This window comes from Protopterus annectens, chromosome 1.part1, assembly GCF_019279795.1.
Source record: "Protopterus annectens isolate FY-2018-M chromosome 1.part1, PAN1.0, whole genome shotgun sequence".
Taxonomy (NCBI): Eukaryota; Metazoa; Chordata; order Ceratodontiformes; family Protopteridae; genus Protopterus; species Protopterus annectens.
The window spans coordinates 579,409,989-579,429,879 of record NC_056726.1 but is presented as its reverse complement, the minus strand read 5'-3'; the positions used below and the strand labels follow the sequence as shown (position 1 = coordinate 579,429,879).

Genomic DNA, 19,891 nt, shown 5'->3' with positions numbered 1-19,891 from the left:
CATTCTGAGTAGGAGAATTTCCTGTCATGGAAAAAACTAATTTCACCTGGGCTAGGTCAGGTAAGTAATAGAAATTTTAGAGTTCTTGAAATTTTCCTATTTTCTGGGTATGACTTGTTTGCTCGTAAAGTAGCTGCCCCTTAACTAAACCCATTCTTCTGTAGGTCATGAAGTGTAGGACTTTAGAGGTGGTCCAAGCACCAGTGTATGGAAAAAGGTTTTACAGAAGACTCTGTTGGAGATGCATTCTATATCTGTGTAATCTGAACAACTTTACAGTTGTAAGTTCAAAGGCTCCCCTTCTTGTCCCTCCTCCCTCCCCCAGAAGTTTGTCCGTAGTGAAGACCCTAAGACCTCTAACATTGAGGTTGAAAGAGTGGATCTGGACCACAAATCTCAGATGTCCTTTCCCGGTATCTTATGACACAGACAGTGAAGACACCCTCGCCTCTGATTCACCACCAGAGGGTTTGATGTTTGGAGATGCCCTCTCCCTCATGAAAGAATATTTCCAGTGGCAAGCCTGTGATATGTCAGCCTTCCAGAAAAAAGGCTATGGCTCTCCCAGGTCAGGGCCCTCCTAAGCCAATAGCTTTCCCTCCAATACAGGAAGCTCTCCCTGATATCTTTGGTATCTTCCTGAGCCAGCATTTCAAACCATTGCCCCACAGAAGCTGTACTGGATGTTCTTCATGTTTCACTGTTGCAGTCATTACATTTGGGTAATTTGCTGGCAGGTTGCCCTCAGTCGGCCTGAATAACAAAGTCTTGGGTCCTGCATCGGTTGATGACTCCTCTTCCATGACGTCAGGTCGTCAGGGGTATAAAGCATGCAGCCGACGCCATTTTAATCAGTCTTTCTTGCCGCGCGGTGCCCGAAACAGAAGCAGTTCGCAAGTGCCGGTCAGCCGACTCCTGAAATTTTTGTTTGCGTTCAGAACCGAAGTCTTCAAACTAAAGCTAAGTACCCCATTGGGGAAACTTTTTCTTGCTCCTTACCGATGTCAGTAAAAGTTAATAATTGCATTACTTGTGGGAAGCAAATACCTCATAAGGATTTTCATTTGTACTCTATTCCTTGCCTAGGCCCTGATCACAACGTGCCTTGCTGTTGGTTTTGTGCTAAATTTAACCAACGCACTGTTGAGCATCAGTATATTTTTGCTTCTAAATATTTTGGTTCAAGATTTAACTACCCTGAAATGTCGTCGGTTAGCAATCCGACTACCGAAGTTCACAAAAAAACGCAAGGAAAAATGACAGAGACAGACCGTCGAAGCTTCTCCTAAGCCAGTCGCCGGTACTCAGTGAGGTGCTTTCGCAGCCCCTGATACCCGCTACTTTTGAGTCACAGGCCTCTATCGAGACCCATTCGGAGTCCGGTATGCCGTGAGATTCTGCAAGTATTGAACCCACGGATGTCTCTCCCTTGGATGGGTCCGGAGCCGCTAAGCAGGCACCGGGTTCTGAGTGTGATGTTCTTCATCTCACATTGCTGCAGTCCTTACTTATGGGTAGTCCGCTGTCCTCGGTCGGCCCGAATACCAAAGTATTAGGCTGACGTCGGTCATGGGCGCCTAGATCTGACATCAGAGCGTCAGGGTATAAAGGCGCATGACCGACGTCATATCCTCAGTCTTTTTTGCCGCATGGTCCGATGCAGAAGCAGCGTTGCAAGTGCCGTTCGGCGTTCTGAAATTTTTCGCTGGAGTTTCAGACCGATACCAAGTTGGGCTAAGTACCCGTTGGGGAATATTTTTGTTTTTCTTGCCTCAGTTACTTACGGATGTCAGAAAAGTGAATAATTGTATTTCTTGTGGGAAACAGATACCGCATAGGGATTACCACTGCTTTGTATTCCTTGTCTGGGACCGGAGCACGTAGTCGGGTGTCGGTTTTGTGCTAGGTTTAATAAGCACTATAAAACGGAGGTTAGATTGCGCTAGGTTAGTCTTTGGCAAGAGGTGTAATTATAATATGCCGTCGGATGTTCCGACGCCTGCTTCTACTAAGAAGCGCAAAGACAAATCTTTAAAGCCTAGGCAGGATGATTCGTCCGTTGGACGCCGGACCTTAGAAGCTACAGCTGAACAGGTGGATCCGCTGAAGTTTCTGTTGAGTCCCAGGGGGAAACTTTGATTTTACAAGATGTGGCCTCTCAGGAGGCAGGTCAGGCTGAAGGGGCCTCTCAGGTTACTATTCTCCCTTCTATGCCTAAGGTGGTTAGGCCTTCTGCTACTGTTTTTAAGGCTCCTTCTAAGGGCAGGTCTGTTTTGCCTTCCTCTGGTGTCAGTTCTGGTTCTTCAGGGTCTGTGCCTAAAAAGCACATGCTTAAAATGGCAGAGGATTTGATTACTTTAATTAGAGGTTCTATGCCCCCTCCTGATAAGAGGCCCAGGATGGAGCCAGAGTTGGAAAGTTTGGTGCAAGCCTCAGATGATTCAGAGTCTTCTACTGAGGACATTCAAGATTTCCCTCCTTATTCTGATTCTGATGCAGAGGATTCCACTCCTTCTGCTTCTCCTCCTGAGGATTTTTCATTTTCAGAAACTCTGCATTCCATGAGGGAGCATTTTAAGTGGGAGGGACAGGATTACTCTGATTCCCGGAAGAGGCTTAGGGAGTTCTTGTTTTTACCACAGCATAGACCCTTAGCTATACCTCCGGTTTTGGATATTGTTTCAGATGTTTTCTCGGAAGCCTGGCTTAAGGATCAGAATTTGTCTGAGCATGTTAAGTCTAGAATTCTGGATGCCCCTTTGCAGTCTGAAGTTTTGTTTGGTCCTCCTGTGGAGTCAGTCTTAAAGAAAATGGAAGACAAGGCTAAGTCTATGCAGACTGTTAAAGATTTTTTGCAGGTACAACCTCCAAAGTTTAGTAGAAATTGGCCTACTAAGGGGTGGACGTACCCTTCTTCTGATTCTCAGTCTAGGGGTAGATCTAGGCGTGGTAGGGGCAGAGCTCAGAGTACCTTCAGGCCGAGACAATGGAGTTCGCCTGCTCAATCTGCTGGTGAGGGCAGGGGCCAGTCCTTTCGTAAACAGGCCCAATGACCTGCATTTACGGCTGCCAGATTCCTCTTGCCTGGCAGCTCCTTTGGGAGGAAAGTTGGCTCTTTTCAAGCAAAATTGGCATTTAGTCACCCAGGACAAATGGGTATTGGACATTATAAACCGAGGTTACAAGTTCTATTTCCATACCATGCCTCCTTTCAAAGGCATGCCAGACGCCTCCTCGCAAAGGATAGAGGCTCACAGACAAATTTCTTTACTTCTTCAAATAGGAGCTATACAGCCAGTTCCTCTGTCAGAAGTGGGCCTAGGATTTTATTCTCGCCTGTTTCTAGTTCCAAAGAAAGGAAACACGTGGAGACCAATTTTGGATTGATCTATCCTCAACACTTACCTGGACATTCCAAAGTTCAAGATGCTGACTTTACAACAGCTTTTACCTCTGTTGGGAAAAGATCACTGGATGGTTACTCTGGATCTCAAAGAGGCTTACCTTCATGTTCCTATCAGGCCCAGTTGCAGGAGGTACCTGCTTCGGGCTGGAAATTTACATTATCAGTTCTCTGCATTGCCCTTTGGCTTATCTACTGCCCAGAGTGTTCACAAAGGTTCTGGCTCCAGTGATAGCATTTTTCAGACTAAGAGGAATACAGATTTATCCTTATTTGGACGACTGTCTGATTATTGCACAAGAAAAGGACGAACTTCTTCATCATCTACAGTATGTGATGGCAGTGTTAAGATGCCTAGGGTATTCTGTGAGAGAAACAAAGTCCAGTCTAGTACCCTCTCAGGACATGTGCTTTCTGGGTGTGAGACTGAATACAGCTTCCCAGATGGCTTTTTGACCCCGGACAAACAAAGAAGCCTTTCTCTTTATTTCCAGCAAATGTCTCTACGGTCCAGGCTGACTGCAAGGACAGTCCTTCAAGCCTTGGGGTTCATGGCATCTTGTATTCTGGTGCTTCCCAATGCCAAATTGCATATGAGGAAGCTTCAGTGGTATCTCAAAATGTGTGGACACAGCACTGCCAAGATCTAGACACTGTCATTCAGATAATACCTTGCATTCAGAAGGAGTTTTTGTGGTGGGCTCAGGAATGTCACCTAAACAAGGGACTCTCTGTGACCCGGCCAGAGGCGAGTCAGATTCTAACGACAGATGCCTCGGACAAGGCTTGGGGAGCACACCTCAATGGAAAATGGGTGCAAAACACGTGGCCTGTCAAACTCCAACATTTGCATATCAACTTGAAGGAAATGTTAGCAGTCCAGTTTGCATTGATGGCTTTCAAAGATTTACTTCAGGGCAGGTGTTGATTCAAACAGACAACACTACTGTCATGTGGTACATCAACAAGCAGGGGGGAACCCATTCTTACCCTCTTTGCAGGCAAACGATGATTTTGTGGGAAACTGCTCTCAATCTACACCTCAATCTTCAGGCAAGGTTTCTACCAGGAGCACAGAACTCCTTAGCAGATGTATTGAGCAGACAAATAGTGGATCCTCACGAGTGGAAATTGGATCCTCATGTATTTCAGCAGTTGACAGTGTTATGGGGAACTCCAGACATAGATCTGTTCGCTTCTCCACTAAATTACCAGTTGCCAAAGTTTTGCACAAAAATGTTTCATCACACAGCTTGGAAGGTGGACGCTCTATCTTTCAGTTGGATCAATCTGCATGTATATGCCTTTCCACCTCTGCCTCTTCTTCCCAAGGTACTTTTGAAGGCCAGACAAGACAAGCCAACCATGATTTTGATAGCACTGGATTGGCCTCGACAACACTGGTACCCACTACTGAGGAGTTTAGTACGAGAACCTCCATGCCCTCTGCCTTTGATTCCGCACCTTTTGTCACAAGAGGACAGTCACTTCCTCAATGTCAAGATTCAGTCTCTGCATCTAACAGCCTGGCATATTCTGTTTTAGACTCTGGAGGGTCTCAGCTTCCACAACAAGTTTTGAATGTTATTTTGGAGGCCAGGAGGCCTAGTACCAGGAAAGTTTACGCTGATAAATGGAGGAGATTTTTTATTTGGAGCAAAGGAAAGGACTTTGATGTCTCCAAACCTGATTTAAGTGTTGCTCTTCAATATCTTACTGAGTTATTGGACAAGGGTTTGTCTTTCTCCTCAATAAAGGTCCATGCTGCAGCCATTTCTGCTCACTATGATTGTGACCCTCCTTTATTCTCTCATCCTTGGTTTAAGCAATTTCTTAGAGGGGCAAAGAATATAAGACCCCCACGTAGAGCTCCTACTCCTGCTTGGGATCTCAATTTTGTGTTGGAAAAACTTACTCTACAACCTTTTGAGCTTGCAGCTACTGCCGAGTTAAAGTATTTATCATGGAAAACTGCTTTTTTGTTGGCCATTACCTTTGCAAGAAGGGTTTCTGAATTACAGGCCCTCATGGCAGTGGAGCCTTTCCTGATTTTTCATAAGGATAGGGTATCTTTGCGTACTAATCCTTCCTTTATGCCTAAAGTGGTTTCTAGTGTGGCCTTAAATCAAACTATTCATTTGCCTACTTTTTATGCAAACCCCCAAAATAAAGGGGAGAAAATTTTGCATACTTTGGATATTCACAGGCAGTTGCGTTATTATTTGAGCAGAACCAAGGAGTTCAGACAGTCTCAGCAATTGTTTGTTTCTTTTGCTTTGGGTTCACAGGGTAAACCTGTTTCAAAACAAACTATTTCTAAATGGATTGGGTTTTGTATTTCTTTCTGTTATTCCCATCATGGTAAGGAGATTCCTGCTGGAATCAGGCCTCATTCCACTAGGGCTACTGCTACTTCTACGGCCTTTATAAGGGGTAGCTACAAAGACATTTTGGAGGCAGCTACTTGGAGTTCAGTGCATACCTTTTCTAAACATTACCACCTTCCTCTTTATTCTAAGTCTAGGGCTGGATTTGCCACTGCAATTTTACAGGGCATTTTAGCGGCCCTAATGCTTTATGATTTTACCATCCTCCCTTTCCCGTTGCTTTGGGATTCTACCCATAAGTAAGGACTGCAGCAATGTGAGATGAAGAACATAGTACAGTTTTGTACCTACCATAAATGTAGATGTTCGAAGATCCACATTGCTGCAGTCCAATTTACCTCCCTCCTTCCCTCTGTAGTTTGACTTGGTGCTATGCTTTAGGTGATGGTTGTTGTTGGGCATGTTTTTGGGAGGTATTCTGTTTTTGGCTGTGACCTTTCTGGTTTGGCCTTCTGACATCTGGGGCAAGAAAAGACTGAGGATATGACGTCGGTCATGCGCCTTTATACCCTGACGCTCTGATGTCAGATCTAGGCGCCCATGACCGACGTCAGCCTAATACTTTGGTATTCGGGCCGACCGAGGACAGCGGACTACCCATAAGTAAGGACTGCAGCAATGTGGATCTTCGAACATCTACATTTATGGTAGGTACAAAACTGTACTTTTTCAGGCCTCAGCATTTGTATATTAAACCAGCGCCATCATCAAAAACAAGGCCAAAACCAACTTCTGTGTCTAAAAAACTGACGCATGAGTCACATGCTCGGGCCCCTATGCCTAAAAAACAAATGATCAAAATGGCTGTGTTTTTAATTACCTTGATCAGGGGTTCCGAACACCCCCCCCCCCACCCACCCACCCCCCTGCTAAGAGGCCTAGGCAAGGCACTGATTATGAATCTTCAGATCAGGTTTCCATTTCTTCTGATTCCTCTTCTTATCAGGAATTTTCTGTTCCACCTTATGAGGACTCTTTTTCAGAGGAATCCATCCCTTCTGCTTCTCCTCCTGAGGATTACTCTTTTGGAGAGACTTTGCATACTTTAAGGGAACATTTTCACTGGGATAGTCAGGATTTCTCAGAATCAAAAAAGAGGCTTAGGGATTTTCTTCTTCTTCCTCAGCATAGGCCTTTGGCAATACCTTCTGTATTAGACATTGTTGATGATGTGTTCTCGGAATCAAGCATGGTTCCTAATTCCCTGCCTCCGGCTCCTAGTAAGCGAGACAGATATTACAGGGTTCCTGACTCCCACAAATTTCTTTTCAAAAATCCTGCTGCTGATCCTGAGACTATTTCTCATGGTCCCAAGGGTGTTTAAGGCTAATACAGCCAAAAATCCTACCCCTTCTGATAGAGATTCCAGGGTGCTGGATAGATGGGGAAAGAAGGTTTATACATCTGCAACCTGGGCAATCAGGGCTTTAAACTGCCAGTGTCATATGCTTAAATATCAACAGCATGTTATGGGCTTACTGAAACAGAAAATGATGTTGATTTCTGATTGTGTGGAAAATAAAGAATGACAGGATTTATTGCATTCAGCAGAACATGTTGTAAAGCATATTTTGCAATGTGGTTTTGATTCCTTGGAGGCCTCTTGCAGGGCCGCTGTAACTGGATCTTTGATAAAAGAAGGCATGCCTGGCTCAAGGAGCAAAATCTGCCTGTTCATGTTAAAGCTAAATTGTTGGATACCCCTTTACAGCATGACAGTCTGTTTTGTAATAAGGCAGAAGAGGATTTAAAGAAAATGGAAGACAAAGCTAAATCTATGCAAACTGTAAAATATTTCTTGCAAGTGCAGCCATCCAGGTTCAGTAGGCACTGGCCTACTAAGTATTGGTCCTTTCCTGTGTCCAACAGAGCCTCTCAGGGCAAGCCCAGGCGCTCCAAAGGCTCCAGATATCAGTCACAGGGATCTTAAATGGTCAAAGCAATGGGGTGTCTCCACCTCCAAATCTGGAGGAAACAAAGCACAACCCTACAGTAAGCAGTCTCAATGGCTTTCCTCTGCCATCTCCAAGCACTTATTTTTTGGCAGCCCCCTTGGGGGGAAAAGTAGCACTTCATGCTCAAATTGGCATTTAATTACCCAGGACAAGTGGGTATTAAACACAGTATCCCGGGGGTACAGATTTAATTTCCACGCGTTGCCAATTCCAAATGGATGGCCAGATCTGCCACCAAACCAGTGGGTAGAGGCCCAGAAACAAGTCATGTCCCTCATGGATATGGTGGCTATTCAACCAGTACCAGAAAAGGAAAAAGGACAAGGATTTTATTCAAGACTTTAATTGGTACCCAGAAAAGACAAATCATGCCGTCCAATTCTGGACTTATCAATTCTAAACACTTTCCTGGACATTCCAAAATTCAAAATGCTGACTTTACAACAGCTACTGCCTATGCTAGGCATGAAGGCCTGGTTGGTAACTCTAGACTTAAGAGGCATACCTGCATATCCCAATAAGGGAATCTTGCAGGAGATACCTCCACTTCAAAGCAAGCTTTTTGCATTACCAATTCTCTGCACTGCCCTTTGGCTTATCTGCTGCGCCCAGGGTCTTTACAAAGTGTCTGGCACCAGTAATTGCATTTTTCAGACAAAGAAACATTCACATTTATCCTTATCTGGATAATTGTCTCATTCAAGCAGAGGACAAGGACACTATTCTTCAACATCTGGCATTTGTAAAAATGCTTCTAGCATGCCTAGGGTACAACATAAACAAAAAGAAATCACAACTGGTACCCTCTCAAATAATTACATTCCTGGGTGCAAGCTTGAAAACAACTGTCCAGATGGCTTACCTTATGCCAGACCAGCAAATTCAATTGACAACGTACTTCAAACAAATGGCAACAAAAACCTAGCTATCTGCAAGACAAATTCTGCAGGCTTTGGGGTTCATGGCATCCTGAATTCTACTGATTCCATATGCGAGACTGCATATGAGGAAACTTCAGTGGTATCTAAAAAGCTTATGGAGTCAACATTGTCACAGCCTGGAAACAATGAGCCTGGAAACAATGATTTCTCTCATTCCCTGCCTGCAACAGGAGTTTCTTTGGTGGGCAGAGACATGTCACCAAAACAAGGGACTGTCATTTATTCTACCCCCTGCCACCCAAACCCTAACTACAGATGCATCAGACTATGCTTGGGCGGCCCACCTGGCAGGGAGATTCATTCAGGGCAAATGGAGCCCAAACCAAATGCATCTACATATCAACCAGAAAGAAATGCTAGCTGTTCAGAATGCTCTGACAGCCTTCAAGGACTTTCCTTCATCCAGGACAACTACTGATAAAGATGGACCACACCACAGTTATGTGGTGCATAAACAAGCAGGGGGTACCCACTCCTACCCCCTTTGCAGGCTAGCCATGGCCTTGTGGAACACAGCTTTAACTTACCAAATACATCTTCAAGCTCAATTCCTGCCAGGAAAGCAAAATACTCTGGCAGATGACCTAAGCAGAAATCTTATGGACCTGCATGAATGGAAACTGGATCCACAAATCTTCAGCATGTTAACACAAAAATGGGGGAGCCCAGACAGTTTTGGGGCGAGGCAAATAGATCTATCAGTTGGACAAATTCTGCGCAAGAACTCATCACAAAAAAGCATGGAAAATAGATGCTCTATCCTTCAGCTGGAAAAACCTGTCAGTCTATGCCTTTCCCCCTCTGCCTCTACTCTCCAAGGTCTTACTAAAAGTCAGACAGGAAAAACCAAAAATGATTCTAATTGCTCTGGACTGGCCTCGCTAACACTGGTACACGCTTCTAAGGAATATGTTACACCTTCCTCCATGGTACTTGCCTCAAACACCTCACCTATTGTCTCAGCAGAACTATCAAATTCTGCACACTCTGCTCGAAACTTTGCAGCATGCCTAATCAACTAATTTCATCAACCACATCTCTCAGAAAACCTGTGATGTCATTTTGGAGGCCAGAAGGCCTAGTACTAGAAAGTCTTATGCTGATAAATGGAAGAGATTCTGTGCTTAGAACCAAGCACAAGGAATTGACACAGCAAAGCCCAATATTCCTCAGATTTTGCAATACCTAACTGAGATGCTTCACAAGGGCCTATCTTTTTCTTCAATAAAAATCCATGCCTCTGCCATCTTGGCTCATTACAACACAGAGCCTCCCCTCTTTTCTCATCCCCTGCTAAAATAGTACCTCAGAGGGGCCAAAAATTTAAGGCCTCCGAGGAGAGTGCCAACTCCTGCATGGGACCTCACTTTTTTGCTGGAAAAACTCACCCTACCTCCTTTTCAACCAGCAGCTACTGCGGATGTAAAATTTCTTTCTTGGAAGACCGCCTTTCTTTTGGCAGTAACTTCAGCTAGAAGGGTTTCAGAACTACAGGCTCTCATGGCAGTGGAGCCTTTCATTATTTTTTACCTGGACAGGGTGGCCCTCAGGACCAATCCTTCTTTCATGCGCAAGGTGGTATCTAGTGTGGCTCTAAACCAGACCATTCACCTGCCAACTTTCTTCCCTAATCCGCAGAACAAGGGGGAGCGGATTCTGCATTCATTGGATGTGCACAGACAACTAAGATTCTACTTAAACAGGACAAAATCTCTAAGAAAGTCTGAGCAACTACTGGTGGCATTTGCTGCAGGATCAGAGGGGAAGGCTATATCAAAGCAGACCATTTCTAAATGGATAAGCCATTGCATTCGTTTCTGCTACTTGCACCATGGTAAACCTGTGCCCAAGGGGATCAGATCCCATTCCACCAGGGCTGCCTCTACTTCAGCAGCTTTCCTCAGAGGGGTCCCTACCAGAGACATTCTAGAAGCTGCTACTTGGAGCTCAGTTCATATGTTCACAAAGCATTACCATTTACCTCTCTTTTCTAAATCCAGGGCAGTCTTTGCCACTGCAGTCCTGCAGGGCCTTATAGCTGCTCCTAATGCTGTTTAGTTCCATCCTCCCATTCATAGCTTTGGGATTCTACCCAAACATAATGACTGCTACAGTGAAACCTGAAGAACATAGTACAGTTGTGTACACTTACCATAAATGTAGATGTTCGAGTGTATTCACTGTTGCAGTCCAGATTACCCACCCGCCAGCCCCCTTTCTATACCTTTTCTTTCCTTCACTATACTCAAAAGCCTTTGTGGTGTATTTGCTTTTAGTTGAAGGTAAATTTTATGTTTTCTAAAGTGCATTTATATATGTGTAGTGATATATATATATATATATATTTTTTTTTTTTTGCTCCCCATTTGGGGGGCATCTGGGGCAAAAAAAACTGATTAAAATGGCATCGGCTGCATTTTGTATACCCCTGATGACCTGACATCATGGAAGAGGGAGACAGCAACCAATGCAGGACCCAAGACTTTGTTATTCAGACCAACTGAGGGCACCCTGCCAGGAGATTAACCAAATGTAATGACTGCAACAGTGAATGCACTCTAACATCTACATTTATGGTAAGTGTACATCTGTACTTTCTATAGGGTACAGAACCCTTACACAGTTTTCTAAAAGAATCCTGTTGCATATGCAGGTAGGGTGCTACTGGAATCTGGTACAGAAGCCAAATTGATTTCTGGGTGTAGTACTCGTCATAACAACAGGGAAAGCAAGTCACTGGATAGATTTTTAATGAAAAAGAGCATGTACCTCAGTTAATGTGTATTTCAGGACTTTGAGCTGCCAGAACCAAATTTTGAAATATTGGGAACATGTCCTCTTGAAGTGCTTAGAATTATGGTGGTTTGTGGGATGAAAGCCAGAAAAGTTCCACACTTGTAGAAATATAGACCTTGCTACAGTTACGATAGCATGCTTACAAATGTGGATAACAAGGTTGCTGCTATAGGGTTAGATGTTCTTCTTCTTTCACTGTTGCGTCATTACATTTGGGTAATCTGCTTGCAGGTTGCCCTCAGTCGGCCTGATTAACAAAGTCTTGGGTCCTGCGTCAGTTGCTGTCACTTCTTCCATGACGTCAGGTTGTCAGGGGTATAAAACATACAGCTGACGCCATTACATCAGTCATTCTTGCTGTTCGGTGCCCAAAGCAGAAGCAGTTCGCAAGTACTAGTCGGCCGACCTCTGAAATTTTTGTTTTCGAGTTTCAGAACCGAAGTCTTCAACTAAAAGCGAAGTACCCCGTTGGGGAAACTTTTTATTGCTCATTCCAATGTCAGTAGAAGTTACTAATTGCATTACTTGTGGAAAGCAAATACCTCATCAAGATTTTAATTCGTACTGTACTCCTTGCCTAGGCCCTGACCACGATGTACCTTGCTGTCGGTTTTGTGCTTTTTTAATCAGCGCACTATCTGTCACCTGTATATTTTTGCCTCTAAATATTTCGGTTCTCGGTTTAATTATCCAGAAATGTCATCAGTTAGCCATCTGGCCACCAGGATTCTGAAAAAACGCAAAGATAAAGACAGAGACAGGCCGCCAAGGTCGAAAACTGCCGCCGACGCTTCTCCTAAGCCAGTTGCCAGTTCGCCGGTATTCAGTGAGGCGCTTTCGCAGCTCCTGATACCTGCTACTACTGATTCGCAGGCTTCTGTATGCCGTGAGATACTTCAACTGTGGAACCTGCAGATGTCTCTACCTTGGATGGGTCCGGAGTTGCTTTGCAGGCACCGGCTTCTGAGGGTGTATTCAGGCCTACGGACTTGCATATTAAATTGATGCCTCCTTCATTACTAAGGCCTAAATCTCGATCCATGTCTAAAAAACTGACGTCCAGGCCACATGCTCAGGCCTCTATGCCTAAAAAACAAATGATAAAAATGGCTGAAGGTCTAATAACTCTAATCAGGGGTAGCCAACCCCCCCCACCACCTCTAAGAGGCCTAGGGCTGAGCTTGATTATGAATCTTATGGTCAGGATTCTGTTTTTTCTGACTCTTCTGATGACCTGGTTTTGTCCTTACCTACTTATGAGGATTCTGATGCAGAGGACTCTATTCCGTCTGCTTCCCCTCCTGAGGATTTTTCTTTTGGGGAAACCTTACATACTCTACGGGAGCATTTTCACTGGGAAAGCCAGGAATTTTCTGATTCAAAAAAGAGGCTTGGGGATTTCCTTCTGCCACCTCAGCATAGGTCTTTGGCTATTCCTCCTCTACCAGTCATTGTTGATGGTGCTTTCTCGGAATCCAGTTTGGCCCCTGATTCCCTGCCTCCTGCTCCCAGTAAACCTGACAGATACTACAGGATCCCTGAGTCCCACAAGTTCCTTTTCAAAAATCCTGTTGCAGATCCAGAAACCATTTCACAGGGGCCGAAGGACATTAAGGCTTCTACTGCTAAAAATCCTACCCCTTCTGATAGACTCCAGGGCGCTGGATAGATGGGGTAAAAAGGTTTATACTTCAGCAACCTTGGCAATTAGAGCTTTAAACTGCCAATTTCATATGTTAAAATATCAGCAACATGTTATTGGGCTGCTTAAACAGAAAATTATGTTGATTCCTGACTGTGTGGAAAATAGACTTACAGGATTTAATGCATTCTACTGAACAAGTTGGAAAACATACTTTGCAATGTGGTTTTGATTCTTTAGAGGCCTCTTGCAGGGCTGCTGTTACTGGGTCTGTGCTTAGAAGGCATGATTGAGCAATCTTTGCCTGATCATGTTAAAGCTGAATTGTTGGATGCTCCTTTAAATCAGGACCACCTGTTTGGCAACAAGGCTGAAGAAGTTCTTAAAAAGATGGACGATAAAGCGAAATCTATGCAGACTGTTAAAGTTTTTTACAAGTTCAGCCTCCTAGATTTAGTAGGCACTGGCCTTCTAAGAATTGATCCTTTCCAGCCCCTTCCAGGTCTTCTCAAGCCAAACCCAGACACAGCAAAAACCCCAGGTTTCAGTCCCAGGGGACTCACAGAACTAAGCAGTGGGGGGGCCGCCACTTCCAAGTCTGGGAGTAACAATTCACCCCTATGGTAAACTTTCTCAATGACTTCCTTTTAAAATTTCCAAGCACTTATCTTCTGACTGCCCCTTTGGGGGGAAAGATTGCTCTTCATGCAAAGAACTGGGAACTCATTATCCAGGACAAATGGGTTTTAAATGGTGTCCCAGAGATACTGATTTCACTTCCACACGTTGCATATGCCAAGTGGGTGGTCGGACCTACCCCCAAATCAGTGGGCAGAGGCTCAAAAACAAGTACTTTCTCTCTTAGGCATCGGGGCTATTCAACTGGTACCAGAAGAAGAAAAAGGGATATTGTTTCTACTCCAGACTTTTCCTGGTACCCAGAAAAGACAAATCATGGTGTCCAATCCTGGACCTGTCTACTCTAAACACCTTACTGGAGATTCCAAAATTCAAGATGCTGACTCTTCACCAATTACTTCCTATGCTAGGCAAAGATGCCTTGTTGGGAACACTAGATTTAAAAGAAGCATACCAGCACATTCCAATTGGGGAATCTTGCAGAAGTTACCTACGCTTCAAAGCAGGCTACACGCACTATCCGTTCTCTGCACTGCCCTTTGGCTTATCTACTGTGCCCAGGGTATTCACAAAGTGCCTAGCTCCAGTTATTGCATTTTGTAGGCAAAGAAGTATTCAAATATACCCATACCTGGACGATTGTCTAATTCAAGCAGAAAACCAGGACATACTTTTGAATCATCTGGCATTTGTAAAAAGGGTTCTAACTTGTCTGAGGTACACCATAAACGAAAAGAAATCACAACTGGTACCCTGTCAACAAATTATATTCCTGGGAGCAAGCTTGAATACAACTTCCCAGATGGCTTACCTCACGCCAGAAAAGCAAATTCATTTGACAACCTACTTCAAACAAGTGGCCACATAAACCCTGCTATCTGCAAGACAAATACTGCAAGCCTTGGGTTCATGGCCTCCTGCATTCTTCTAATTCCATATGCAAGACTGCATACGAGGAAACTACAGTAGTATCTAAAAAGCCTATGGAGTCAACATTCTCACAGCCTAGAAACAATGATTCCTATCATACCTTGCCTATGCCTAGAGAGCCTTTGGTGGGCAGAGGCCTGCCACCAAAACAAGGGGCTACCTTTCACACCACCCCCTGCCGCCCAAGCCCTAACAACAGATGCATCAGACTATGCATGGGGTGCTCACCTGGCAGGGAATTGCATTCAGGGCAAATGGAACCCAAGTCAAATGCACCTGCATATCAATCAAAAAGAAATGTTAGCTGTACAGAATGCTCTGACAGCCTTCAAGGACTACATTCTTCCAGGACAACTAATGGTAAAGACGGACAACACCACGGTTATGTGGTACATAAACAAGCGGGGGGGGGGTACACATTCTTACCCCCTCTGCAGACTAGCCTTGGCATTGTGGAACACAGCCTTGAGCTACCAAGTGCCTTGAGCTACCAAGTGCACTTACAAGCTCAACACAGGCAAACGGGCTAAGCAGAAACCTCATGGACCCACACAAGTGGAAACTAGAATCAAGGATTTTCAACATGTTGACAAGCGAATGGGGGAGCCCAGATATAGACCAGTTTGCTTCCCCCCAGAACTACCAATTGGACATATTTTGCACAAGGATTCTCTACAAACAAGCCTGGAAAGTGGATGCTCTGTCCTTCAGCTGGAAAAGCCTATCAGTCTATGCCTTCCCCCCGCTGCCTCTGCTCTCCAAGGTACTACTAAAAGTCAAACAGGACAAACCAAAGACGATTTTGATTGCTCCAGACTGGCCGCGCCAACACTGGTACCCCCTTCTGCACAGTGTGTCATGGTTATCTCCATGGCACCTGCCTCAGACTCCTTCCCTGCTGTCTCAGCAGGAGAACCAGATTCTGCACCCTCCGCTTCCACCACTGAACCTTGCAGCCTAGCTAATTACTTAAACTCTCCCTTACCATCCCTCATCAAACCTTTGATGGATGTCATCTTAGAGGCAAGGAGGCCTAGTACTAGAAAATCATATGCAGTGCCCAATTTACCTCAGATTTTACAATACTTAACTGAGATGCTTCACAAGGGCCTGTCTTTTTCCTCCATTAAAATCCACGCCTCAGCCATTTCAGCTTATTATAACACAAAACCTCCCCTCTTCTCTCATTCACTGCTTAAGCAGTACCTCAGAGGGGCCAAACATTTTTGACCACCCAGGAGAGCTCCGACTCCAGCCTGGGACCTTAACTTTGTATTGGAGAAACTCACTCTACCTCCTTTCGAGTCAGCTGCTACTGCAGACTTAAACATTTCTTTCTTGGAAAACAGCTCTCCTTTTAGCAATCACTTCAGCTAGAAGGGTATCTGAATTACAGGCCCTTATGGCAGTGGAGCCTTTCATCATCTTTCATGCGGACATGGTGTCGCTCAGAACCAATCCATCCTTCGTGCCCAAGGTGGTATCCAGTGTGGCTCTTAATCAGTCTATTCATTTGCCAACCTTTTTTCCCAATCCACAGAACAAAGGGGAACAGATTCTGCATTTCTTGGATGTGCACAGACAACTTAGATTCTACTTGGACAGGACTAAACCTCAAAGAAAATCTGAACTGCTGGTAGCATTTGCTGCAGGGGCAGAGGGGAAGGCTATTTCAAAACAAACCATTTCTAAATGGATAAGCCATTGCAATAATTTCTGCTATAAGAACCATGGAAAACCTATCGCCCAGGGGATCAGACCTCACTCCACCAGGGCTGCATCTACTTATACAGCCTTTCTCAGAGGCGTTCCTACCAGGGACATCCTAGAAGCTACTACCTGGAGTTCTGCGCATACTTTCACCAAGCTTTATAATTTGCCAATTTTCTCTAAATCCAGAGCTGGCTTTGCCACTGCAGTCTAGCTGGCCCTAATTCTGTCTAAACACCTCCTCCCAACCATAGCTTTGGGAATCTACCCAAATGTAATTACTGCAACAGTGAAACACTAAGAACATAGTACAGTTGTGTACACTTACCATAAATGTAAATGTTTGAGTGTATTCACTGTTGCAGTCCTGGTTACCCTCCCTCCTGCCCCCTAACTTCTTTTGGCTATACCTCTACTTTCCTTTACTATGCTTAAAAGCCTTTTTGGTGTATTTGCTTTTTTGTTGGAGGTATACCTTTGTATTTTTGTTTAATTGCTCCCCATTAGGAGGGCACCTGACATCTGGGGCAAGAAAAACTGATGTAATTGCGTCAGCTGCATGTTTTATACCCCTGACGACCTGACGTCATGGAAGAAGGGACAGCAACCGAAGCAGGACCCAAGACTTTGTTAATCAGGCCGACTGAGGACAACCTGCAAGCAGTTTACCCAAATGTAATGACTGCAACAGTGAATACACTCTAACATCTACATTTATGGTAAGTGTACACAACTGTACTTTATTAGAAGACCTTTTTGGCTGATGACACAGTCCTTCTCTAGTGCACTTGTGGATAAATAATTATTCTTCAGAATCCAGGTGTACAGTATATTCAGAAATCTGGGGGGTAGGGAGAAGGCCATGGAGTTGGTGAAACGTGTGTTCTTCCACCCATTTCCTTAATGCAATAGACATTATCATCCAAACAGGGACCCTTTAGAGGCAAAGTAAAGTTGAGCAGCCTAATGTTAAGAAGAACATACAAATGAAAAAAGAAGATAGTGGCGCGAAGATAGTGGTGGTGAGGTAGGGGGAGGGCTGTAGGATCAGTCCAAAATTGGAGTCTGCTTTGACTACAATAGCCTCCACTAATCCCATCTCCAAGCCCCAAAAGTCTATCCTTGGCTACTAACCCTACAACCTAAGTGCTGTATCCAGTTAACTAGACAGGAGGGTTCACAGTGCATCTTCCTATCAACAATAAGCTATAATTACCTCAGACGAGTGGATGCTAGAAATTATAGCCAGTGGATATAAGCTCCATTTTATAGCAAACCACAAAAGAAGTAGTCAACCATCAGTACCACCAGACCAATAAAATCTGACAGGGCCATATTAATAGAAATGCTGGCCTTGGGCACAGTAGAAAAAGTGCCACATGGTCAGGGGAATAGAGGATTTTATTGAAGGCTTTTTTTTATTCCAAGAATGTTTGGGCTCTAGACACCCAGTTTAGATCTCTCAAGACTAAGCAAATCGAGGTTGAAGCATTTTCTAAAGTGGCCTTCTATCTTCTAAATCATTCTCCTTCTTGAGACTTCACATTTGATATGCTGTTTCATTTGGTGGGTTTTAACTGTGTTTCAAGATTCCCTTTTGGTTATCATCTCGTCTCAGTAAATTTCTGAATTAAGTGCACTTTCTGTAATGTTCCATAAGGGCTAGATGCCTGTAAGAACCAATCCTTGTTTTTGTTGAATGTGGATTTGAGATATTTTCTTATACAGTTAATTCATCTCTTTTTTTGATGTAAAAAATAGAATGCATCCTCTATGTTTAGAATGTGCACCATCAGTTACAGTTTTTGTCTCCATTCAGGTATTTTGGCATGAGTGCATAAGTCTGTTTTCATTTCCTTCACTTATTGTAAGGGAGAGAGCTGTGCATTTGCAGACAGATCCTAGATGGATTCTTAAATGCTGTGTCCTTATTCACCAGGAGGTTACATTAAGTATTCATGTTATTAGGTGATCTTCTAGAGGTCCCTCTTCATTTGGTGCTTTACTCCAAGCATCTTTCCCCCTTTGTCTTCTGGTGCTTTAGCTGTGTCATGGTCTCCTGCATCCTCATAAGTCTATTTCATTCTGGTGTAAATCTGTAGGACTAGTGCCAAGAACTGAAGATACTTGGAGCTCGCATGCTGTTTACCTTGACCCTTCACTGACATTTATTAATATTTATTGGCCAGACTGAATGAAAACAAGGGTGCTAAAGATTTTAAAGCAAACCACATGAGAGGGCATAAAGTTGTGCACATTAATTAACTTTTTTTTTGTTACACTGCCGTTTCATAAAACATGGGAGATTAATTTTTTCATTAGATTATATGTAATTTTTTAGTATAGAATTTGTAGTATTAAGTGAGATTTATAAATCCTGAAAACTGAATGTTTTTTGTTTGTTTTGTTGCTTTGTGTGTGATTCCTAGGTTCATTATTCCCCCATTGTGTATCTGTCAGTGTTTATGGATTTGTCTTCTGTGTAACTTGTTTCAGCATAGCATTGTCTGTACCATGTTATCATTCTGAGGATTTTTTTTAACAGGTCTTACCGCTGTTGGTGGGCTGGCGTTAATGGGAGGTTCATACTTTCCTACAACTACTGCAGAAGTACTTGCAACACTTTCTGCATTCATCTCTTCTATTAACATTGTTGGTGAGTATATCCAGAAGTATTTTTTAAACACTCCAGTATAGTTTTGTGTTTTGGTGCTTTTGTTAGTTGCCATCTCTAGGCTTTTAGCTTCTGTTTGCAGATGAAATCTAGGAACTCATAAATGCAAGTGCATGTTTTAAAGGCATGTTGTACTGAAGAAGAATGAAAACTGGGTTTTAAACAGTATCAGAGTTTCAAATTTAGGAACAAGACCTGGGTCTATAGGTTGCTTCTGAGCTTTGTGCATGACCTGAAATTCAGGGTTATACTGCCTGCCATATTTAAAAAATACCCAAAATATTTGTTTCACCAGCATTTGATTTCTTTCTCCGGTATATAAAAATCTTACTGTTTATAGCATTCTGCTTTTGTCTGGTTATTTCTCAGTTCACACTGTTTTCAAGTATATGTATGTATGTATGTGTGTGTGTGTGTCTCTCTCTATATCTGGGTGTGTATTTAGATATATATTTATCTATCTGTATATATATATATATATATATATATATATATATACATATATATATATATATTCAGACTTCTTTTAGGCGTAGTAATAAATACTGAGCTAGTAGAAAGGCAATAAAAACTCAGACACTGAATAGATGATTAAGCTTTCGCTCTTATTCAGGTAGAAGAGTTTCATCAGAATAACCTATAGTCAACAATACTTACATTATATGTAACTAGAGTCACATGTAAACAAAAAAACAATTAACTACTTATAATTTATTAGTACAGTAACCAATGAAGTCTGAATTTATATAATTAAGATTCTTCTAGTGCACGGTGTTTATTTTTTATATATATATATATATATATATATATATAT

General features: G+C 43.3%; 1 protein-coding gene across 2 annotated transcripts in view; it reads left to right on the top strand.

The window, feature by feature from the left end:
- The window catches only part of NNT (nicotinamide nucleotide transhydrogenase), a 1,308,245-nt gene that overhangs the window by 643,579 nt on the left and 644,775 nt on the right, over positions 1-19,891 (top strand). For both annotated transcript variants that reach the window (XM_044076912.1, XM_044076918.1), the window contains exon 12: positions 18,949-19,059. In XM_044076912.1, the coding sequence (XP_043932847.1) occupies positions 18,949-19,059 (111 nt within the window). The remainder of the gene's footprint in view (positions 1-18,948; positions 19,060-19,891) is intronic.